The 25,027-nt window shown below is 46.2% G+C and overlaps 1 protein-coding gene across 1 annotated transcript; it reads left to right on the top strand.

Moving 5' to 3' along the window:
• The first annotated feature begins 4,447 nt into the window (after positions 1–4,447).
• On the top strand, positions 4,448–24,814 carry cfap410 (cilia and flagella associated protein 410). Its single transcript, XM_078429318.1, has 7 exons — positions 4,448–4,719; positions 9,425–9,443; positions 11,213–11,259; positions 17,063–17,292; positions 18,555–18,729; positions 21,336–21,435; positions 23,985–24,814. The coding sequence occupies exons 1-7, from the start codon at positions 4,493–4,495 to the stop codon at positions 24,117–24,119; spliced, it is 933 nt and encodes a 310-aa protein (XP_078285444.1). The 5' UTR covers positions 4,448–4,492; the 3' UTR covers positions 24,120–24,814.
• Positions 24,815–25,027: the final 213 nt, after the last annotated feature.

Raw genomic sequence — 25,027 nt, 5'->3', positions numbered from 1 at the left:
AAAACCAGGAGTCTCAGACCTGTGTCCCATGACTGTGGCACCAGATCTCAGTGTCCTGCAGGCAAAAAAAATTGGAGATGCTGAAAATATGAAATGAGCTCAAAAAATATTGGAAACGGGCAGCATCCGTGAATGAAAACCAACATTACAAGGTGAGGATCATTCATCAGAACTGAGAAAATGAGTAAACGTGTTTAAATTGCGGAGAAGGGGGTTATGAAGAAAATCATCCGTGTTCAGGCAGAGGAACGAATCCATACGACTATTGGTACCATGCCAGATGAAAGATAAAGTGGTATTCCTTGAGGTTTCAATGGACTCAGACTTATGAATCATGCCTTGTACATTCTCATCCAAATCATCAGCAGAGAAGACAACCAGAAATGGGTCACAACTCCAATCCATGAAGTATATGACTTATTACAGGCCTCCAGCCTTAAAAGCAACCTTCCATCACCACTCTCTGCTTCCTAACATTAAGCCAATTCTGTATCCAATTAGCTACTTGACCCTGGATCCTATGCAATCTAACCTTTCATAGAAGCTTAGCTTTTGGACCATAAAGTCCATAACAACTATGCCTACAGCCCTGTCCTCATTCACCTCCTTTGTTACGTAAACATTTAACAGTACAGCATAAAAATCAGCCTGAAGAAGGGCCTCGACCCGAAATGTCACCCATTCCTTCTCTCCAGAGATGCTGCCTGATCCACTGAATTACTCCAGCCATTTTGTGTCAACATAAGAATAGGCCCTTTGGCCCACGATGTCTGTGCCAAACATGTCAAGTAAAATTTATCTGCTCAGATTACAGGTGCCCCATAACCCCCATCCCCTGCATATCAACGTGCCCGTCTAAAAGCCTCTTCAGTGCTACCACCATCTACCACCATGCTACCATTGTGTCTGCTTCCACCACCATCATTGACAGTGTATTTCAGAAACCCATAAGTCTGATAAAAAACACCCCACACATCTATACACTTCCCCCCCCTGACATAAAAGCTATGCACTCGTCTTTGACATGTCTACCCTGCAAAAGGTTCTGACTGTCTACCCCATCTATGGGTCTCATAATTTTATTAACTTCTATCAGGCTGCCCTTCATTCTCCTAACACACCAGGGAAAACAATCCAAGTTTATCCAACCTCTCCTTACAGTTAATAGCCTCTAATCCAGAAGGCATCCTTGTAAACATCTTCTCCAATGCCTCCACTTCCTTCCAGTAATGGAGCAACTAGAACTACACACAATGCTCCAACTGTGGCCAAACCAAAGTTTTATAAAGCTTCAATTTGACGTCCTGGCTCTTATACTCAATGTGCTGACTGATGAAGGTAAGCATGTGATATGCCTTCAGTGACACTTTCAACGAATTAAGGATCGGAACCCCAACCCCACGGTAGCGCAGCGGTAGAGTTGCTGCTTTACAGCGAATGCAGCGCCGGAGACTCAGGTTCGATCCTGACTACGGGCGCCGTCTGTACGGAGTTTGTACGTTCTCCCCGTGACCTGCGTGGGTTTTCTCCGAGATCTTCGGTTTCCTCCCACACTCCAAAGACGTACAGGTATGTAGGTTAATTGGCTGGGTAAATGTAAAAATTGTCCCTAGTGGGTGTAGGATAGTGTTAATGTGCGGGGATCGCTGGGCGGCGCGGACTTGGTGGGCCGAAGGGCCTGTTTCCGCGCTGTATATATATGATATGATATGATATCAATGCCGTTAAGGGTCTTATCATCAACTTTATATCTTCCCCTTTAATTCAACCTCCAAAAGTGCAACATCCCACACTTGTTTGGATTAAACTCCATCTACCATCTCTCTGCTAATTTCTGTGGTTGTCTATGTCCTGTTTACAACCTTCCTCACAGTCCCCATCTCCAGCAATGTCGGGTGTCATCTGCAAACGTACTAACGACCTGTCTATTATTTACGTCCAAGTCATTTAAAAACATCACACACAACAGAGGTTCCAGCACAGATCCCTGTCGAACTCCACTGGTCACAGACCCGCAACAAGAATAACACACTCCACAACTCTCTGTCTTCGATGAGTAAGCCAATTCTGAATCCATACGTCCCGTGCATCTTAATCTTCTAAATCAGCTGACCATGGAGAGCTTTATCAAATGTTTGACTAAAATTAATGTAGACAACATCCACCGCCCTAACCTCATTGATCACCTCAAAAAATTAAAGTCCGGAAGACACAACTTGCTGCGTACAAAACCATGTTGAATGTCTACATGACCTAACCTTTACCTTCTTGGCCTCTCCACCTGCTGGCCTACTATGGTTCCCACCACCCTTCCACGCTAGTTTAAACCCTCCCCAGTAGCACAAGCAAACCTTCCTGCAATGGTATTGGTGCCCTTCCAGGGGGGCGAATCTGCTCCTATAACCTGTATCTGATGATTATTCGAGGGATGTTGGAGAAGGAAGAAGGAGAAGAGTTTAGATAGACAGGTACTTGAATGAGCAGGGCATAGAGGGATATTGAAATATGGTAGACCAGGGCAATTAGTATAATAATGAAAATAATAACTTTATTTATATAGCACTTTTCATGCAATTGAGTGCAGCCCAAAGGGCTTTCCACAAAATCAAACACATGCGTAAACAAAAATACAATTAAAGACATAGGTTGTCAATAGCATACAAAGCACAGATTTATATAAAAATATAAAATGCAAAATATTAAATTGAGTGTAAAAAGACAAACGAAGTAAAATCAGTTAAAAGCTTGATTAAAAAGATATGTTTATAATAGTCATCAAAGATGTGGGCCTAAGGGACTGTTTCTATGTTGTACAACTCATGACATTACAATTCAATTTCTCCATATTTTAATCTACACAAGCTTGCCTACACTCATTTTTATATATTTTAAACTTTATTCATAAACATATATACAAGACATACACAATACTGCGTAGCTTTTTTACATTCACAGTGTCATCCAGGTGTATTACATTCTATTTACAAAGTACCAATGCTACTCGTGGTCTTTTTGAACACACCCCTCCAGTGATTGAGAGACTGTGACACGGCCCGAAAAGAGACACGAGGTGCTGGAGTAACTCAGGAGGTCAGGCAGCATCCCTGGAGCAAATGGTTAGGTGACTTTTCGGGTGGGGTCCCTTCATAAGTGATAAGAGCAGACTTGGGCCATTCGGCCCATCAAGTCCACTCCGCCATTCAATCATGGCTGATCTATCTCTCCCTCTCAACTCCATTCTCCTGCCTTCTCCCCATAACCCCTCACACCCATACTAATCAAAAATCTATCTCTGCCTTAAAAATATCCATTAACTTGGCCTCCACAGCCTTCTATGGCTAATAATTCCACAGATTCACCACCCTCTGACTAAAGATATTCCTCCTCATCTCCTTTCTAAAGGTATGGCCTTTTACTCAGAGGCCGTGAGCTCTGGTCCTAGATTCTCCTACTGGTGGAAACATCCTCTCCACATCCACTCTATCCAAGCCTTGCACTATTCTGTACGTTTCAATGAGGTCCCCCCTCCTTCTAAACGCCAGCGAGTGGAGGCCCGGTGCCGTCAAACGCTCATCTTATGTTAACCCATATTCAGACTTCAATATAGACACAAAATGCTGGAGTAACTCAGCGGGTCAGGCAGCATGACTGAAGAGTGACCAGGTTGGTGTACATTTGGTGGTGTTGGGAAGGATGTTCCACTCTGGGATAGTCCATGGATATAGACAGTGACTGTAGGTAGCTATTTTTGTTTGCTCTAATTCGAGTAGAAATGAAGTGACCTGAGGATTGTCTTGTAAATTGCTGGGTATTGGATTGAATGAAGTGAGATATGTTACTGGGAATGATGCCATGAGCCACTTTGTAGACAGTACATAAGAGAAGGAATGGGTGGCATTTCAGGGCGAGACCCTTCTTCAGTCTGCCCCGCTCATTCAAACTCTCCCCTGGCTGTCTCTCTAATCGGCATGATCTTGTCACGGCACGGGTGCCTCTTCGCTCCCCTCCTGCTGTCCACAGCCCCAGGCCGTGGCGGACCGTCTGCTGCCAGCCGCCGCCCCGGCAACCTGTCCCACTCGGTGCCTTCTCCGTGGTCACAGTGAAACGTGGCAACTTCAACAGCCTGACCGCGGGAGAAGACGGCAGGGGAAGAGAAAAGACATTCTGGCCTTCCATCACAGTGAGGAGGTGACTGGAGGGTCTCACTGTGATGGATGTTTCTTTTTGTTTTGTTTTGTTTTTGTGATTGTGTGTGAAATTGTTCATTTTTATTGCTCTATTGCTGGACTGTGGTTGACCTTTCATTTCACTGCACATCTTGTATGTGTACGTGACAAATAGACTTGACTTGACTTGCCATGGCGGGTCCGCGCCCAATGTCGTCCCCCGGCCGTTGCCATGGCCGTGGCCGGTCCGCGCCCAATGTCGTCCCCCCTGCCGTTGCCATGGCCGCGGCCGGTCGGCGCCCAATGTCGTGCCCCCGGCCGTTGCCATGGCCGCGTTCGGTCCGCGCACAATGTCGTCCCCCCGGCCGTTGCCATGGCCGCGGCCGGTCCGCGCTGGATGTGGTCCCCTCCTCCCGGAAGCTGCGGTTGCCAGGGTCACGGTCCTGCCCGGCCCGGCCCCGCGGCTTCCCGCCGCCATGTCCCTGAGCAGGAACCTGGTCCTGTCGCGGGCCAAGGCCTCGGACCTCGACAACGTCAGGAAGCTCAACTGCTGGTGAGCGCCACCACGGGGGCAGCAGGGCGGCGCACGGTGACGGTGAGGCTGGTGCGGCCTGGTACAGCCCTGGTCTGGCGCTGCCCATCTGCTGGGGCAGCCCCCTGCCCTGGCCGGGCATGGGTGGGTGATGATCTGTATCCAGCCCAGGTCCCATATGGCTGGGGAGAGGTGTGGGGACCGTGGGGCCTCCTTCAGACTGGACTGGAGGGGCTGCATCCAGTGCCAGGCCTCTGTGGGCTCCCAGTGCCAGGAGGCCTCTCTGGGCTCCCAGTGCCAGGCTCCTCTGGGTCTTGCCAAGCCTCTGTAGGCTACCAGTGGGCTGTGCCAGTGCCAGTCTCCTCTGAAGCTTGCCAGGCCTCTGTGGGCTCCCAGTGCCAGGCTCCTCTGGGTCTTGCCAGGCCTCAGAGCTCCCAGTGCCAGTCTCCTCTGGGCCTTGCCAGGCCTCTGTGGGCTCCCAATGCCAGGCTCCTCTGGGTCTTGCCAGGCCTCAGAGCTCCCAGTGCCAGGCTCCTCTGGGTCTTGCCAGGCCTCAGAGCTCCCAGTGCCAGGCTCCTCTGGGCCTTGCCAGGCCTCTGTGGGCTACCAGTGGCAGAGTCTTCTGGGCCAGTTCCAGGCCTCTGTGGGCTACCAGTGCCACGCCTCTGTGGGCTGCCAGTGACAGGCCTCTGTGGGCCAGTGCCAGGCTCCTCTGGGCCTTGCCAGGCCTCTGTGGGCTCCCAGTGCCTGTGGGCTACCAGTGCCAGGCTCCCTTGGGCCTTGCCAGGCCTCAGAGCTCCCAGTGCCAGGCTCCTCTGGGCCTTGCCAGGCCTCTGTGGGCTACCAGTGGCAGAGTCTTCTGGGCCAGTTCCAGGCCTCTGTGGGCTACCAGTGCCACGCCTCTGTGGGCTGCCAGTGACAGGCCTCTGTGGTCCAGTGCCAGGCTCACCTGGGCTGTGCCAGGCCTCTGTGGGCTCCAGTGCCAGGTGTATCTTAGCTCCCAGTGTAAAGCCTCGAGGTTCTCAATACTATTTTCATCAGTTATGGGCTCTTCTGCAAGGTGGCTTTGAACACATCCTTGAATCATTTTCAATGATCTCCTCCCACAACAGAGCTCAGAATAGAGAGGAATGAAGTGTTTTGGGAATCTTGTGTTGGGCATACGAAAACCTGGGCTGCCAGGGAGTAAATTTACAATGTTGGGGTGCTTTTCCAGATGCCGGGATGCCTGGTGCCAGCCGTCCAGGTCTCGCAAGCATTTATGAGGTACTGCTTGTAACCCTGGAATCTCAACAGTGGTAGCGGCAGCCAATTGTAACTGAGATTAACTACTGTAACTTGCAGATTTGGTCATAGCTCTTCTGTATGTTTTTCCACAACATTATAACTCCTGGTCGATGAATAGGAAAGGTTTGCTCCGAGACTGTGGAACAGCATCCCTCTCCCCATCAGAACTGCCCCCTCCATCGACTCCTTTAAGTCCAGGCTCAAAACCTATTTCTACTCCCTAGCGTTTGAGGCCTAGCCTAGAGGGGGCGCTGTGAGCAGTTCATGTATGTGCTGTTATGTTTGTGTGCCATTGTATGTTCGTTTCTTAGTACCTGAACTGATGTACAGCACTTTGGTCAACGTAGGTTGTTTTTAAATGTGCAAGTCAAATAAAATTGACTTGACTTGACTTGACTATGGATCAACTGCAGGACCAGTTTAGATGGGCATCTTGATTGGGATGGACAAGTTGTGCCAGTGCATGTTTCCATACTGTATGACTCTATGACATTAATTGGATTGGATGGATCAACACAAGGAATTATGATATTTTAAACATTTAAAACATGGCTGAGTGAAGGGCAGGACTGGCAGGTTAATGTTCTAGGGTATAGAAGTTTCAGGTACAAAAGGGGTGGGCAAGTTGTATTGCTGAATCGGGAAAGCTTTAGGGAAGTATGTTTGGGGAATATCCGAGAAGGAATCATCCAACAAGTCCATATAAATAGAATTTAGGATTAATTGAGGGGCAATCATTTTGCGGGGATCACACTATAGAGCACCCAATAGTCAGTGAAAATTAGAAGAACAGATACCTAAGAAAATCGCAGAAAGGTGTAATGTCAATGGGATTATAAATAATGTGGGACCTTAACTTTCCCAATATTGGCTGAGAGATTAAGTGGGATGAAATTTGCGAAAAGCATCCAAGATAGTTTTTTGAGCCAGGAAGATATTCCTTTCAAAGAAGGGGCTGTACTTGATCTCATTTTAGACATGAAACTTGGTAGTTGGTAGAACTTTGATTGGGGACCGTTTTGGGAACAATGGTCAAAATTATATAACTTTCAAGGTTGTTATTAAAAGGGATGATTAATCCTCAGGCATGTTCTTCCTGCCAGGCATGTTCTTCCTGGAGCAAATGAAGTTGAGGGGGATTTGATGTACAAGAGTTAGACATAACTCTTCGAGCTAACGGAATCAAGGTATATGGGGAAAAGGTAGGGACAGGGCACCGATTCTGGATGATCAGCCATGATCATATGGAATGGTGGTGCTAACTCGTAGGGCCAAATGGCCTCCTCCTGCACCTTCTTTCTATATTTCTAAGATGATGTTAGGTTTCGATAAAGTAGACAGATAAAAGCTGTCCCCATTAGCTGCCTGTGCAAGATCTAGGGAACAAAGACACAACATTCATCAAAGCCTGATTAACTCAGAGCTCAACTCAATCCTATTACCTCATGGAAATAACTCGTGCTTTGAGATGGAAATATCCACCCTTAAAGACCATTTGCTTACTTCTCAATTCTTGTCTCATTAGTTTAAGAGATTGGTTTCTCCATAGTATGCGAACACTTTCTACAGGTATCTGTCATCATGATATCATGTGTTGTATCCCTCAATCCCACATGCACCAACTTTGTTTATCGACCTCTAGTGATGCACCTTATCTGAGGCCTTCTGAATGTCTAAATACACAAAATCCACTCATTGCCCATTTTTAAAAGCTCTCAACAGAAGTATATAACGATTTCCCTTTCATAAATACATAAGACTGATCGATTTCAATATTATTTTCTCAGTGACTTATTACCATTTCCTTAAAAATAGATTCTATTGTATTCCCTACTACTGCTGCAGTTTCCTATCTTTTCTCCCTCTCCCCTGACTCAGTCTGAAGAAAGGTCTCGACCCGAAATGTCACCCATTCCTTCTCTCCAGAGATGACCCGCTGAGTTACTCCAGCATTATGTGTCTACTGCCAATATTGACTGTACGGCACAGGTTTAAGAGATGTGCTGGAACAGCAGCACCTGAATGAAGCTGTGAATAAATGCTTGGACATGCCAGAACATGGTGAGAGAGGGGAGCTGAGCGCATGCAATCCCACCATTCACAGAATACAAAAGGCCAGAGGGACATGTAGAACCCATACAAACCACTGGTGTGGCCACAACTGGAAAACTGGTCACTGATTCCGGTCACTGCACTCTGCGAAGCAAGTACAAATCCCAGGGGGAATGTGGAAACCATTAACTTGAACGATTCCATAGCGATATTCTTGCTATTGAGGGCGTGCAACGTAGGTTTACTAGGTTAATTCCCGGAATGGCGGGACTATCATATGTTGAAAGACTGGAGTGACTAGGCTTGTATACACTGGAATTTAGAAGGATGAGAGGAGATCTTATCGAAACGTATAAGATTATTAAGGGGTTGGACACGTTAGAGGCAGGAAACATGTTCCCAATGTTGGGGGAGTCCAGAACAAGGGGCCACAGTTTAAGAATAAGGGGTAGGCCATTTAGAACTGAGATGAGGAAAACAAATTTCAGTCAGAGAGTTGTGAATCTGTGGAATTCTCTGCCTCAGAAGGCAGTGGAGGCCAATTCTCTGAATGCATTCAAGAGAGAGCTGGATAGAGCTCTTAAGGATAGCGGAGTCAGGGGGTATGGGGAGAAGGCAGGAACGGGGTACTGATTGAGAATGATCAGCCATGATCACATTGAATGGCGGTGCTGGCTCGAAGGGCCGAATGGCCTCCTCCTGCACCTATTGTCTATTGTTTATTGAGATATTTCTGCCGCTATATTAGTTAAGTTTAGAGATACAGCGCGAAAACGCCCTTCAGCCCACCGAGTCCATGCCGACCAGCGATCCATGTACACTAACACTATCCTACACAAGCTCGTGACAATTTACAATTAAACCAAGCCAATTAACCTACAAACCCGCATGTCTTTGGAGTGTGGAAGGATACCGTAGCGCCCAGAGAAAACTCACGCAGGTCACGAGGATAACGTACAAACTCCATACAGACAGCACCCAGAGTCAGGATTGAACCTGTTCAATCTCTGGTGCTGGGTCTCTGGCGCTGTGAGGTAGCAGCTCTACTGCTGTGCCACCGTGCCGCCTTAGTCTGGATCAACCAGCATTGTTCGTCTTCGCCTGCAGTGAAGTCTAAATTGCTTGCATGTTCTTATCAGGGACTGAGAGATTGGTGTTCACGTTAAAAGCAGTGACTGTTGTTCGTGCATTTTCCCCAAAAATTCAAACCTAGCACATATTATTTGGGCCAGAATTTAATATGTTCCCTTGGATCCCACAAGAAACATTAATCTTTGGTGGTAAATTACTGAGTCGTAGCAGAGTCATAATTTACCAGTAATGTTGTTGAAGTTTATATGTTAGTTCATCTTTCAATTAATCTTGTTCTTTTTTTTTCTTATTCCAGGGGTAGTAATCTGAAGGATGTAAGTATGTTATTTCTCTATCCCATTCTATTTTCCCTGCTCAGTTCCCTGCAATATTGTATTTGTTATTATAAGTGAAAAGTTTAGAGGGATATGGGCCAAATGGGGGCAAAGGTACTTGCTGAGATGGGGCATCTTGGATAATAATATATTCCTTTATTTGTCCCACACCGGGGAAATTTGCAGTGTTACAGCAGCAAGAGACATTCATTATAAATAAAAATAAAGATAAGGATAATTGTCATCATTTACTGTGTGTTTTTCTTTACTGTTACTGTTGACTGGTTTGTTGACTCGTCTTCTGGGAGCAGTGCTGGTTGTGCAGTCTCACAGCAGCGGGAAGGAAGGACTTCCGATATCTCTTCATGCACTTGGGGTGAAGGAGTCTGTCACTGAAGGAGCTACTCAGTGCAGTGACAGTGTCCTGCATGGGGTGGGAGTCGTTGTCCAGCAGCGATGTTATCTTTGCCATCATCCTCCTCTCTCCCACCACCTGCACTGAGTCGAGGGGGCAACCCAGGACAGAGCTGGCCTTCCTGATCAGCTTCTCAAGTCTCTTCCCTTCCGCCGCTGAGATGCTGCTGCTCCAGCAGACCACTCCATAGAAAATGGCCGATGCCATTACAGTGTTGTAGAAGGTCCTTAGAAGTGCCCCCTGCACTCCAAAGGACCCGAGTCTCCTCAGCAGGTAAAGTCTGCTCTGGCCCTTTTTGTACAGTGCATTAATATTTTCGGTCCAGTCAAGTTTATTGTTAAGGTAAACACCCATGTACTTATAAGAGTCCACCCTCCCGATGTCCATTCCCTGGATGTTCACCGGTGTCTGGGTGACCTGGCTGCGCCTGCGGAAATCCACCACCATCTCCCTGGTTTTAGCATGGATGATTTGGGCCGAATGGCTTGTTTCCCTGCTTTCTGGCACTTTGACTTTATTACATACTAGACCAAGTGGACCCAAACCTCTCTTGCATTGGTGCAGCACCCTCTCCTCCCCCCCTCTGTCCCCTCCCCCCTCCCGTCCCCTCCTTCCCACCCTCCTCCACCCTCCCCCCCCTCAACCTCCCCCCTCCACCCCTCCCCCTCCCTCCCGCCTTCCCCTCCCCCCGACTCCATCCCCCTCAACCCCCCTTATCCTCCCTTCTCCCTCCCTTCCTCCCTCCCTCCCTAGGAGATAGATTTAAACTTTAAAATGTGAATAACTTAAAAAATATAACACCAATTTCAATGAAACTTCTTCCATTAGCACCGAAATAACAACGGTGAGTAAAGTGGGCCTAAAATTGTCGTGCTATTGTGTACCGTTTTGGCTCAAGTTCAGGAACAAACAAACAAACGAGTTTTGGTATATAGATGCACTATATGTCCTTAAAAGTCCTCCCCTCTATCTGTCCTGATGTGCTATATGAGAGATCTTGGTAAGCATCTTGGTAGAGAAACGAATAAAATCAAAATGAAAATACGATACTGAGAAGATTGTCAATGTTCAAATTAGAAAAAACCTACCTTGCTGCAGTTGAATTTTACTCGGGCCACAGCCATTCAAACACTGCAAAATGGTGAGTGGTGCTTGGGAGGAATGCTAATAATATATCTGTTCAAATAAAGGAACCTGACAAAACTATACTGGTTAAAAACGTAAAGTCTAAGAATTACTTTCTAGCTCATATTTTTCCTGGGCAGCAGTGATTTCTGTAGTGTTTAACGATGGAATATCTGCAGCTGGCGTTCATAATGGCCACTAACATTGGACATATGTTTCTATTCCACAGCTGTCCGTATTAAGGGATATGCCCAACATAGAAGTGATTACCTTTAGGTAAGAATAATCTGATGTGGATGAAATGGATCTAATCGTGTAATGATCAACATCTCCAAATGATTAAATCATAACAGAGGCTATGAGGTTGCAGGGTGACGTGGACAGGTTGTGTGAGTGGGCGGATGCATGGCAGATGCAGTTTAATGTGGATATGTGTGAGGTTATCCACTTTGGTGGTAAGAATAGGAAGGCAGAGTATTATCTGAATGGTGTCAAGTTAGGAAAAGGGGACGTACAACGAGATCTGGGCGTCCTAGTGCATCAGTCACTGAAAGGAAGCATGCAGGTACAGCAGGCAGTGAAGAAAGCCAATGGAATGTTGGCCTTCATAACAAGAGGAGTTGAGTATAGGAGCAAAGAGGTCCTTCTGCAGTTGTACAGGGCCCTAGTGAGACCGCACCTGGAGTACTGTGTACAGTTTTGGTCTCCAAATTTGAGGACGGATATTCTTGTTATTGAGGGCGTGCAGCGTAGGTTTACTAGGTTAATTCCCGGAATGGCGGGACTGTCGTATGTTGAAAGACTGGAGTGACTAGGCTTGTATACACTGGAATTTAGAAGGATGAGAGGAGATCTTATCGAAACGTATAAGATTATTAAGGGGTTGGACACGTTAGAGGCAGGAAACATGTTCCCAATGTTGGGGGAGTCCAGAACAAGGGGCCACAGTTTAAGAATAAGGGGTAGGCCATTTAGAACTGAGATGAGGAAAAACTTTTTCAATCAGAGAGTTGTGAATCTGTGGAATTCTCTGCCTCAGAAGGCAGTGGAGGCCAATTCTCTGAATGCATTCAAGAGAGAGCTAGATAGAGCTCTGAAGGATAGCGGAGTCAGAGGGTATGGGGAGAAGGCAGGAATGGGGTACTGATTGAGAATGATCAGCCATGATCACATTGAATGGCGGTGCGTACAGGCTCGAAGGGCCGAATGGCCTCCTCCTGCACCTATTGTCTATTACAACTTTGTTCAACAGTAGTACCATTGTTATCTTGGGGCTCGGGAAAAGAAATTCAAATTATCTTCCTGGTCATTATCTAGGTCATGTTGTGTTGCAAACATTACTGACTAGAAACAGGTGTGGCAAAAATAATATTACTGCAAATGCACGGATCGCTTATAAAATCGTGCAGGCTTGTACCACAGAAGAGATCATTCGGCCCATTGTCTTTGTTTTACGACGTTCGGACATTTGGCATGTCTCCAATGACTCTTGCCAATTTCTACAGATGCACCATAGAAAGCATACTATCGGGATGCATCACTGCTTAGTTTGGCAACAGCTCCACCCAACATCGTTGGGAAATCACAGAGAGTTGTGGATTTAGCCCAGTCTATCTCATATATCAGCCTACCTACCACCTCCCACACCACTTCCCCATTGACTCCATCTACACTACACTACCTTTGGAGAAGCAGCCATAATCATACACCTTTCACATCCCAGTCTCTTTGTCTTCTCCCCTCTTCCATTGGGTTGAAGATACCAAAGCTTATGTGTGTACCACCAGATTCAGGAACAGCTTCTTCCCTGCTGCCATCAGACAACTGGATCACCCTCCGTAACTCCCTGGTCCACTCGTCCCTTCCCACCCAAACCACCCCATCCCCGGGCACTCTCCCCTGCAACCGCACTAGATGCAACACCTGTCCCTTTACCTCCCCCCTCAACTCCATCCAAGGACCCAAACAGTCTTTCCAGGTGAGACAGAGGTTCACCTGCACCTCCTCCAACCTCATCTATTGCATCCGCTGCTCTAGATGTCAACTAATTTACATCGGCGAAACCAAACGCAGGCTCGGCGATCGCTTCGCTCAACACCTGCGCTTGGTCCACGTTAACCAACCTGATCTCCCGGTGGCTGAGCATTTCAACTCCCCCTCCCATTCCCAGTCTGACCTTTCTGTCATGGGCCTCCTCCAGTGCCATAGTGAGGCCCACCGGAAATTGGAGGAACAGCACCTCATGTTTCGCTTGGGCAGCTTGCAGCCCAGCGGTATGAACATTGACTTCTCCAACTTTAGATAGTTCCTCTGTCCCTCTCTTCCCCTCCCCCTTCCCAGATCTCCCACTGTCTTCCTGTCTCCACCTATATCCTTCCTTTGTCCCGCCCCCCCCTGACATCAGTCTGAAGAAGGGTCTCGACCCGAAACGTCGCCCATTCCTTCTCTCCTGAGATGCTGCCTGACCGGCTGAGTTACTCCAGCATTTTGTGACTAAATACCTCAGACAAATGGATAGTACGGTGTAACCCAAAAACTCCCAACCTACCTCATTGCGGCCATTACACTTTTTATCTGCACTTTCTCTGTAACGCTGTCCTCTGCTCTCCGGATATCCTGCACTCCTAAAGACATGCATTTTCAAAATTCTGTACCTCTTGCCTGATGGTGGAGGGGAACCACCCATCTAGCTCATTTGAGGACTATCTTTAAGCAGACTTTACCAAGCGTTATCTTGCAATAAACATTTTGCCCTTTATCCTGTATCAGTATACTGTGAATAGCTTGATTATAATCATGTATATGTACAATCATGTATAATCATCTTTCCGCTGACTGGAAAGTACCCAACAAAATAAACCAGCTCTCCAGGTTATAACACTTCCAGTAAACATCCATGTACTTTTAAAATTCTGCCTCAGCCCCTTCGTCTCTGGGCGAAAAGTATTTCCTCATTTTCTAAATTTTTGAACATCGTACGAGTTGACAGAAAATCTATGAATCTCTGCCTCCTTTTTAAGACTCCGCAGCTGAGGGATAAGTCCTTCCTAGTTTTATATATCTGAGCTAAGTTTTCACTGAGCCGCTTGTGTCAAAGAAAATAACCCTAGTTCACCCAATCTTTCCTGAAAGCTAAACGCTTCCAATTTTGGTACCATCTTGGCAAATCTACTTTTCTTACTACCTAGTGCAATCAAATTCTTCCTGAAAAGTGGTGCATATTTATTTTTGAGCTGTAGCCTAAAATGCAATTTTTGCATAACCACCCTGTGCTTACATTTGTGACTTGGCTGATAAGAAAATCGGCATCTGTGTGCTGTTTTAACCATTTAATCTGTTTTCCGTGCGAGCTTACCTGTCCCACTATTAAGAAAAGGGGGAATGACGGAGAGAGCAAGAGAGAAATAAAGCTGAAAATTACATTTAGGTTAGCCTAACATCAGTAGTATTTATTCACAAAATGCTGGAGTAACTCAGCAGGTCAGGCAGCATCTCAGGAGAGAAGGAATGGGCGACGTTTCAGGTCGAGACCCTTCTTCAGACTAACATCAGTAGTGAGTAAAATGGTGTAGTGTTTATACAGGATGAGGTAACAGAACCCTTCAGAAGACAAAGTTAACATGGATATCAGGACTGGAAATCACATTTGACAAAATACCTGGGGTATGGGAGCTGTTACACTATATTCTGCACTCCGGTATTATTCTTTTTGCACTACCGCAATGTACATCCCTCACGAGTATTGGCGCCCTCACGCGGGGCCTTCGGGGGAGAAGATCCGGCATGGGGGGGGGGGGCTGCCATGAGGGGGAAGAACAAAGGAGATATCGGCGTGGGGGAAGAGCCAAGGGGGGGGGGGGGGAGAGAACAAAGGAGGACACGGCATGGGGGGGTGGGGGACGTTGAAGAACAACAAAGAAGGACCTGGGGTGAGGGGTGGAGAACAAAGCCTCCGCTGTCACGCTGTGAAAACGGAGAGGATGAGGCGGATTTTCTTCCCACAGGCCATCAGGACTGTTAACTATTATAATTCCAGGGACTACATTTTTGTCTTTTCTGTATTAACTTTAATTTATATGCTGTAACTGTAATTATTTTTTTGCACAATCTGCAGGCGTTGCCACTTTCATTTCACTGCACATCGTGTATGTGTATGTGACAAATAAACTTGACTTGACTTGACTTGACATGGTGAGGGGTACTTTGTAACTTTGTCAACGCCTTTTATGTGGCAACTATTTGCATACCTTGGGTGTGCAACCAAGAATGTCATCCTGACTTGTCACATGTGACAATAAAGCATTCATTCATTCATTGTGTGGAGGCTTAGTAGAATTCATGTTATGATATAAATTGACTGGATAGCACGCAAACAAGGATTTTCACTGAACCTTGGTGCAGGTGACAAAAGTAAACTGATATCCGAGCCAATACCAGGCCAATCCGCTAGCTATGTGCCAACTGTGCAGCTCGAACTAACCTGGTCCCAAATTACCAGATGGGAATTATATTGGTCCCCTCGGAAGAAAAATCTTATAACGTTTCGGTCTTCTATTTCTCTTACTCATGTGCAGTTGGGACATGTACACTCAGTGCAGTGGTTGGCACGCAACAAAAACTTTTCACTGGACCTCAGTGCACGTGACAATAAACTAAACTGAACTATTGAGACAGCTACAATACCTTGGCTTGGGTCAGTTCGTACTTACCAGACAACCTTTATCTTTACCAGCATTCTGAGCTGAATATCAGGTAGAGAGATGAACTCGAGGCATGTCAGCATAAACCACATGTTCTTCCTTTTAAGTCTCTTGGCCACTTGTTCCTCTGCCTACCGAAGCTTAACCTAAGGAGTGAATACCTGGTTAAACATGGGATGCATGTAGATCCTAGCCTACAAATGCACTTCAGTGACAGCAGCTACATTTCTGTGTTAACAAGAAGGCTCTCTAACTCCCCCTCACATTCCCAGTCTGACCTTTCTGTCATGGGCCTCCTCCAGTGCCATAGTGAGGCCCACCGGAAATTGGAGGAACAGCACCTCATATTTTGCCTGGGCAGCTTGCAGCCCAGCGGTATGAACATTGACTTCTCCAACTTTAGATAGTTCCTCTGTCCCTCTCTTTCCCCCCTCCTTCCCAGATCTCCCTCTATCTTCCTGTCTCCACCTATATCCTTCCTTTGTCCCGCCCCCCTGACATCAGTCTGAAGAAGGGTCTCGACCCAAAATGACACCCATTCCTTCTCTCCTGAGATGCTGCCTGACCTGCTGAGTTACTTCAGCATTTTGTGAATAAATACCCTCTTTAAGGTTTATCAGTGCTTTACCTTGATTGAGTTGACAATCAAAGCATTCAACTGGATAAACCTTGAGTAATTGTGACCTTGGACAAGAAACAGCTGGGATCATTGTCATGGACTATGGACATGACAATCAAGCTGGAATGAAATACTTCACCTTCATCATTGTATTAGTAGCCATTGTGAATGGCACGGTGGCGCAGCGGTAGAGTTGCTGCCTCACAGCGCCAGAGACACGGGTTCGACCCTGACTACGGGTGCTGTCTGTATGGAGTTTGTACGTTTTCCCTGTGACCGGGTGCTCCGGCTTCCTCCCACATCCCATAGACGTCCAGGTTTAAAGGTTAATTGGCTTCTGTAAATGATCCCTAGTGTTTGTGATAGAACTATGTATGGGCGATTTTGGTCGGCATGGGCTCTGTGGGCCGAAGGGCCTGTTTCCACACTATCTCTAAAACTAAAGTTAAATAAGCATCAACCATTTACTTCAGGTATTTAATAGCTATTGGAACAATTGTAACTTTATATTCAGTGAATATGGATAAGAGCTCTAATATTGTGTAGGAAGGAACTGCAGATGCTGGTTTACATCGAAGATAGACACAAGAAATTGGATTAACTCAGCGGGGCAGGCAGCTTCTCTGGAGAAAAGGAATAGGTGACATTTCAGGTTGAGACCCTTCTTCAGAAGAAGAATTTTATTGATGGGGATTCTGTTGATTTTCTTGTTTGGTGCAGACTGTTATGTGTTCTGAATTGTTTATTTTCTTTTGTAAAGTGTGAACAATATCTCTTCATTGGTGGACTTCCAATACTGTCAGAACATCAGTGAGCTTTACCTCAGGAAGAACAACATACAAAACCTGACGGAGATCTGCTACCTAAAGGGACTGCACCGGTTAAGAGTACTGTGGTTGTCAGAAAACCCTTGCTGTGGCACAGATCACCACAAATATAGAATGACTGTCCTTCGGAACCTGCCACAATTGCAGAAGTTGGATAACCAAGGTACAGAATCATCAGTCACAATATCACTGAGTTGGATGTTGATCGAGGGTTGCCAACTGTCCCGTATTAGTCGGGCCATCCCGTATATTGGGCTAAATTGGTTTGTCCTGTTCGGGACCGCCCTTGTCCCGTATTAGGACACTGTAGGCCCGGACACTGTAGGCCAGGGGGCCTTTGTAGGCCCGGACAGTGTAGGCCCGGAGTACCGGGCACCGCCTAACGGAGGTTGCATAGCAACCTCCTGGCCCGGGCGGCCGCCATTGGTGGAGCGGAAGCACGTGGCCGCTGGCTGGGTGAGGTCACGCGGGGTGGTGACGTCACCTTTTGTCCCTTATTTGGGAGTGAGAAAGTTAGCAGCCCTAGTTGTTTGTGAGTCAGCATAAATTGAATGTAGAAGTTTTGTGGCAATTTTTCAGAAATGGGGGACTAGTTCTGCATTGTTTCCCGGAGAGTTGTGAATTTGTGGAATTCTCTGCCACAGAAGGCAGTGGAGGCCAATTCACTGGATGAATTTAAAAGAGAGTTAGATAGAGCTCTAGGGGCTAGTGGACTCAAGGGATATGGGGAGAAGGCAGGCACGGGTTACTGATTGTGAATGATCAGCCATGATCACAATGAATGGCGGTGCTGGCTCGAAGGGCCAAATGGCCGCCTCCCGCACCCCATTTCTACGTTTCTATGTTTCTACCAACCCACATCTTTGGGTTATGAAAGGAAATCATACAATTTCAGTGTTAGTTTGGACATTTTTAGTTGACGCCCAGCCAAAACAGGTTTTTGGTTTAAGAATTAAGCAGAGTTGTGAGGGGGGGAAAAAACCCATCAACTGTACCCCACCCGGTCTCGCACCCATTTCTCCCCTTCGACCTCTATTCTGTCCTCTGGCTTCACAATGCGCTCCTCTTCTATCCTTATCTCACACCTTTTGTCTTTACATCACTGACGTGTTGTCCAATTATCTGCCTGTCAAAAACCACACTCACCTGTATCCACCTATCACTCATGACGCTCTGTCCTTCCCCTCCTCTTGACCAGTTTTCTCTCCCCCCCCCCCCCCAACTACCACAATCAGTCTGAAGAAGGGTCCTGACCCGAAACGTCACCTATCCACATGCTCCATTGATGCTGCCTGACCCCCCGAGTTACTCCAGCACTTTGTGCCCCTTTTTTTGTAAACCAGCATCTGCATTTCCTTGTATCTTCTGCAATGATTAAATCATTAAATGAACTTATTAAATTATTTTGTCGGCAATGTGTTGCAGCAGTGACAGAGGAGGAGCTGACTCTGGCTTTGGAGGATGGAGACGAGATGGCTGCCTTGCCGGGCAAGGAACCGATGGAGTCAACAATCAGCCTCTCGAGGATGGAGTCTGGCATGTCTGAACCAAGCATTGAGATGGAAAGCGATCTCTTGAGCTTCAGAATGGAGGAGACAAAGTAAGAGGAGGCAGGATTAGCTGAATTGGTCTTGTCACACTGATTTAGAGTTTAGGGATATGGAGTGGAAATGGGGTCTTCGGCACACCCCGTCCGCTCTGACCAGCGATCTCGTGCCCTACATCCTGACTACGGGCGCCGTCTGTACGGAGTTTGTACGTTCTCCCCGTGACCTGCGTGGGTTTTCTCCGAGATCTTCGGTTTCCTCCCACACTCCAAAGACGTACAGGTATGTAGGTTAATTGGCTGGGCAAATATAAAATTTGTCCCTAGTGTAGGATAGTGTTGGTGTGCGAGGATCGCTGGGCGGCGCAGACCCGGTGGGCCGAAGGGCCTGTTTCTGCGCTATGTCTCTAAATCTTTAAAAAATCTAAAAAAATCTATATACTGGGGGCAGTTTACAGAAGCCAATTAAACTACAAACCCGCACATCTTTGGGAAGCGGGAGGAAACCAGAGTGCCCAGGGGAAACCCACGCAGTCTCAGAGAAAACGTACATACAGTACCCGAAGTTAGAATTGAACGCGGGTTTCTGGCGCTGCAAGGCAGCAACTCTACCGCTGCACCGCCATGCCACCCACACTGTACCACTGTGCCACCAAATACCAAGAACAATGTTCATCAAAGAGCTTCAGATATAATGGCTGAGCTTGTTGTGTTATAACCAACTTCAAGGAAAGCTGCAGGCCCCGATGGTGTGACGGGCAGAGTGCTGAGGGAATGTGCAGACCAATTATCTGAGGTCTTCACAAAAATCTTCAACCTGTCCCTTTTAAAATCCACCATCCCTCCCTGCCTGAAGTCCGCCATAATCATCCCACTGCCGAAAAAGTCTGTCATCAGCGGTCTTAACGACTACCGTCCAGTAGCACTCACACCGGTCATCACAAAGTGCTTCGAGAGACTGGTCCTGCAGCACATCAAAGCCAGCCTCCCACCCACCTTCGACCCACACCAGTTTGCCTACAGAGCAAATAGGTCTACAGGGGATGCCATCGACACTGCTCTTCACACTGCACTGACCCACCTTGAACACCAGGGGAGCTATGTGAGGATGCTCTTCCTCGACTTCAGCTCTGCCTTTAACACGGTCATCCCGAGCAGACTGGTCACCAAACTTTCCGACCTTGGATTTTCCCAAACCATCTGCCAATGGATCAAGGACTTCTTGACCAACCGCCCCCAGACCGTCAAAATAGGCCCTCACCTCTCCTCCACCATTACACTGAGCACCGGCTCACCACAGGGCTGTGTGTTGAGCCCCATCCTTTACTCCCTCTACACTCACGACTGCGCCCCCACCCATCCCACCAACACCATCATCAAGTTCGCGGATGACACGACTGTGGTTGGACTCATCTCAGAAGGAGATGAGACAGCCTATAGGGATGAAATCCAAAGGCTGGCAGCATGGTGTTCAGTGAACAATCTGGTCCTGAACTCCTCCAAAACAAAGGAACTTATAATTGACTTTAGAAAAACCAGTGGAGATTACGACCCACTCTACATCAATGGGGTCTGTGTGGAAAGGGTACCAGCTTTCAGGTTCCTGGGTACACACATCGCAGAGGATCTTACCTGGTCTACCAACACCATCACCACAGTAAAGAAGGCACAGCAGAGACTCCACTTCCTGAGGATCCTCAGGAAAACCAACCTGCAGGAGAAGCTCATGTTGTCCTTCTATCGCTGCTCCATTGAGAGTGTGCTGGCATACTGTATAACCACATTGTATGCCAGCTGCTCAGAAAAGGACAGGAAGGCCCTTCAGAGGGTCATCACGACGGCCCAGAAGATCATCGGCTGCTCACTGCCCTCCCTGGAGCACCTGTTCAGCCTACGCTGCCTCAGTAGAGCAGGCAAAATAATAAAAGATCCATCCCACCCCGGCCACCGTCTGTTTGTTCATCTGCCCTCTGGTCGACGTTTCAGGTCGATCAAATCCCGAACAAACAGACTTAAGAACAGTTTTTACCCCAGGGCCATACGAGAACTGAACACTACCTTTGCACTAGGCAACACCGTTAAAAAATCTTGTACTTAATATAATTGTATTTAATTGTATTTATGTATTTATTTGTTTTTGCATTTATTGCATATATGTTTGTACGCACCGTCAGGATTGGCTATTTTTTTTATTTCGTTGTACTCGTTGCAATGACAATAAATGAATATTATTATTATTATTATTAATCTATAAGTGAAATGATTGCCCCTCAAGTCTCTATCAAATCTCTCCCCTTTCACCTTAAGCCTACGCCCTCTAGTTTTAGAAATCTCTGCCCTGGGGGAAGAAAAGGCTGTGAGCATTCACTTTATTTATGCCCCTCGTGATCGTGTACATCTCAATAAGATCATCCATCAGATTTCTATGCTCCTACTTCCCAGTTCTGACGAAGGGCCGACAACTTGAAATGTTGACTCAGTTTCTCTTCCCACTGATGCAGCCTGACTTGCTGAGTATTTCCAGTATTTTCTGTTTTTTTATTTTGGATTTCCAGCATCTCCAGTACTTTGTTCTTAGAAGGTTGGAGTTCATTTGGGCTGTAAACCTTGGTGTTCCACTGTTAAATATCATTTCATTGATTTGACATCTTTCTCTGCAGTAAAATCAGAGAAGAGCTTGGAATGAAACTGCTGGGAAGAGACAAGTTTTCCTCCTCTGTTGCATTAAAGGAGATAAATACGAGGAACAGCACCAGAAGGGTAAGTACTGCATGATGGTAGAATGCTAAAAAAAAAACAAATTCCACCCTTTAGCTCTTGATTCATTGGGTGGTCACGGTGGCGCAGCGGTAGAGTTGCTGCCTTACAGTGAATGCAGCGCCGGAGACCCGGGTTCCATCTCGACTGTTGTACGTTCTCCCCGTGACTTGCGTGCGTTTTCTCCGAGATCTTCGGTTTCCTCCCACACTCCAAAGATGTACGGGTTTGTAGGTTAATTGGCTTGGTAAATGTAAAAAGAAATTGTCCCTAGTGGGTGTAGGATAATGTTAATGTGCGGGGATCGTTGTTCGGTGCGGACCCGGTGGGCTGAAGAGCCTCTTTCTGCGCTGTACCTCTAAACTAAACTATCCATAGTTTAGATTAGCTTATTGTCACGTGTACCGAGGTACAATGAAAAGCTTTTTTGTTGTGTGCACCAGTCAGCGAAAAGACTAAACATGATTAGCATCAAGCCCTCCACAGTATGTGGATACAGGATCAAGGGAATAACACATAGTGCAGGGTAAAGTCCGATTAAAGATCATCTGAGGCCTCCAATGGGGTAGATGGGAGGTCAGAACTGTTCTCCAGTTGGTGATAGGATGGTTCCGTTGCCTGATAACAGCTGGGAAGAAACTGTCCCTGAATCTGGAGGTGTGCGTTTTCACTTCTGTACCTCTTGCCTGATGGGAGAGGGGAGCCTCCCATCTACCTCATTAGAGAACCATGGACCATCTTTAATCAGACTTGACATTATCTTGCCCTAAACATTTTGCCATTTATCCTGCATCGTTACACTGTGGACAGCTTGATTATAATCATATATTATAAGAAAATAACTGCAGATGCTGGTACAAATCGATTTATTCACAAAATGCTGGAGTAACTCAGCAGGTCAGGCAGCATCTCGGGAGAGAAGGAATGGGTGACGTTTCGGGTCGAGACCCTTCTTCAGACCCTTCCCTACTCCAACATTTTGATTATAATCATGTATGACCTTTTCACCCAGAGTTGTGAATCTGTAGAATTCTTTACCACAGAAGACAGTGGAGGCCAATTCACTGGATCTTTTCAACAGAGAGTTAGATTTAGCTCTTAGGGCTAAGGGAATCAAGGGATATGGGGGAAAAGCAGGACTGGGGTACTGATTTTGGATGATCAACCATGATCATATTGAATGGCGGTTCTGGCAAATAGCCTAATCCTGCACCTATTTTTCTATGTTTCTATAGTCTTTCTGCTGACTGGAAAGCACGTAACTAAAAGCCAGTTCTGCAGGTTATAACACTTTCAGTAAACATCCAAGTATTGTTTTAATTTGATAACCATCTCTGTATCTTCCTCCTTTCGCCTCCAGATGGAAAATATTTCCTCATTTTCCTAATTTTCTAAATTCTCTGCAGCTGAGTGATAAGTCCTTCCTAGTTTTATATATCTGAGTTAAGTTTCCACTGAGACTCTTGTCAAAGAAAATAACCCGAGTTCACCCAATCTTTCCTTATAGCTAAACGCTTCCAATTTTGGTACCATCTTGGTAAATCTGTATTGCTTAGTATCTAGTGTAATAAAATCTTTTCTCAAATGTGGTGTCTATTTATTTTTAAGTTGAATAGGGGGTAGGCCATTTAGAACGGAGATGAGGAAAAACTTTTTCAGTCAGAGAGTTGTGAATCTGTGGAATTCTCTGCCTCAGAAGGCAGTGGAGGCCAATTCTCTGAATGCATTCAAGAGAGAGCTAGATAGAGCTCTTAAGGATAGCGGAGTCAGGGGGTATGGGGAGAAGGTACTGATTGAGAATGATCAGCCATGATCACATTGAATGGCGGTGCTGGCTCGAAGGGCCGAATGACCTACTCCTGCACCTATTGTCTATTGTCTAAAATGCATTGTACACAATTCTTGCATAACTACTCTGCTCTTACATTTGTGTCTTGGCTAATTAAAATATAAGCATCTGAGTGCTATTTTAACCATTTAACTTAGTTAACTTAGTTTAGAGATACAGAGTGGAAACAGCCCCTTCGGCCCACTGCGTTCGCACTGACTTGCGATCCCTGCGCATTAACACTACCCTACACACATGAGGGACAATTTTACATTTATAAACAAGCCAATTAACCTACAAACCCGTCAAGAGAGAGTTAGATAGAGCTCTTAATGATAGCAGAATCAGGGGGTATGGGGAGAGGGCAGGAACGGGGTACTGATTGTGAATGATCAGCCATGATCACATTGAATGGCGTTGCTGGCTCGAAGGGCCAGTCTGGAGAAGGGTTAGTCTGAAGAAGGGTCTCGACCCGAAACGGCACCCATTCCTTCTCTCCTGAGATGCTGCTTGACCTGCTGAGTTACTCCAGCATTTTGTGAAATCCAATATCCTGTGATCTGAACTAGTTCTAAAAATTGTAAGCTCAGGTATAGAGTTCCTTCGACCCAATTACTTCTAGCTATGCAGTGCAGTACTAATTATTTAGCAAAATAGATTATTCATTCTGCATAGCTATTTTAAAAGTTGTTGTTAATTCTAGTTGTTGGTTTTCTTTTTGCAGCGCACTTCCAACGTGCTGAATGCTGTGCTGATGCTGTTGAAGGAGCTGGATGCCGATGGGCTGCAGATTGTGCACAAGGCAGCAGAACATCAACTCCACATGCTGCACAGGAAGGAGACCGAACAGGAGAGATGAGCACGACCGATCTGGACACAGCGATTCGCATCGCCTGTGGACACGGTTAAAAAAAATTCAATGGTCCCTCGGCAGGAGTTTATACTGAAAGTACTCCTTTCAAGTACCCGCAAGTTACTTAATTGCATCAACCCCTGTGGAGATCACCACCCCTTATAATCACTGAGGTTGGCCTGACGGGAGGATCAGAATTCACCAGTCGCATGGGCAACGATGTTTACATGGCAGAGGAGAGTTGAGCTACTGTGTGAGAGTTAGCTTCATAATAAAAAAAAGATTGGGTACGAGGGGAAAATTGCAGAACCATTTTATCTAAATTAACATTTGCAAGAGATTTAATGGGCAGCCCCTTTCATGGATTCATGATAGTATGATCCACAGATATTGGAAGGGGGAGCAGGAAGAAATAGTGAATTAAAGTTGAAGTGTACTTAAAATGGTCATGTATATTTGTTCTTATCACTTTACACACACGTTGAACTTTGCCATCCAATGTCCTGTGATCTGAACTAGGTCTAGAAGTTGTAAGCTCAGGTTTGGAGTTCCGTCGACCGAATTACTTCTCGCGATGCAGTGCAGTACTAATTATTTAGCAAAATAGATTATTCATTCTGCACAGACCAGTGTTGCATGCGCTACTGCTGCATGTGGCTTTGACATTACACGATCAAAATAAAATTATTTTAGATTCAAAATCAATTGTAATCTCCATGTTTGACAACTAGAATGGAAAAATGTTTCAAAGCCGTTGTGGTTATTTAAGTGTTGCGTTTTTTGTTTTTTCTTTCCACTCCATTGAATCATTGCAGAGATATTTATGAAATCACAAGGGAGGTTTATTCATTAAAAATTGTTACTTTGAATTCAAAAATGTGAAAATATATCAAGTGGGATACCACAATTGCTAC

Source organism: Rhinoraja longicauda, chromosome 37 (assembly GCF_053455715.1).
Source record: "Rhinoraja longicauda isolate Sanriku21f chromosome 37, sRhiLon1.1, whole genome shotgun sequence".
NCBI lineage: Eukaryota > Metazoa > Chordata > Chondrichthyes > Rajiformes > Arhynchobatidae > Rhinoraja > Rhinoraja longicauda.
The sequence above is the reverse complement of the archived record's forward strand: the minus strand, read 5'-3'. Positions and strand labels throughout refer to the sequence as shown.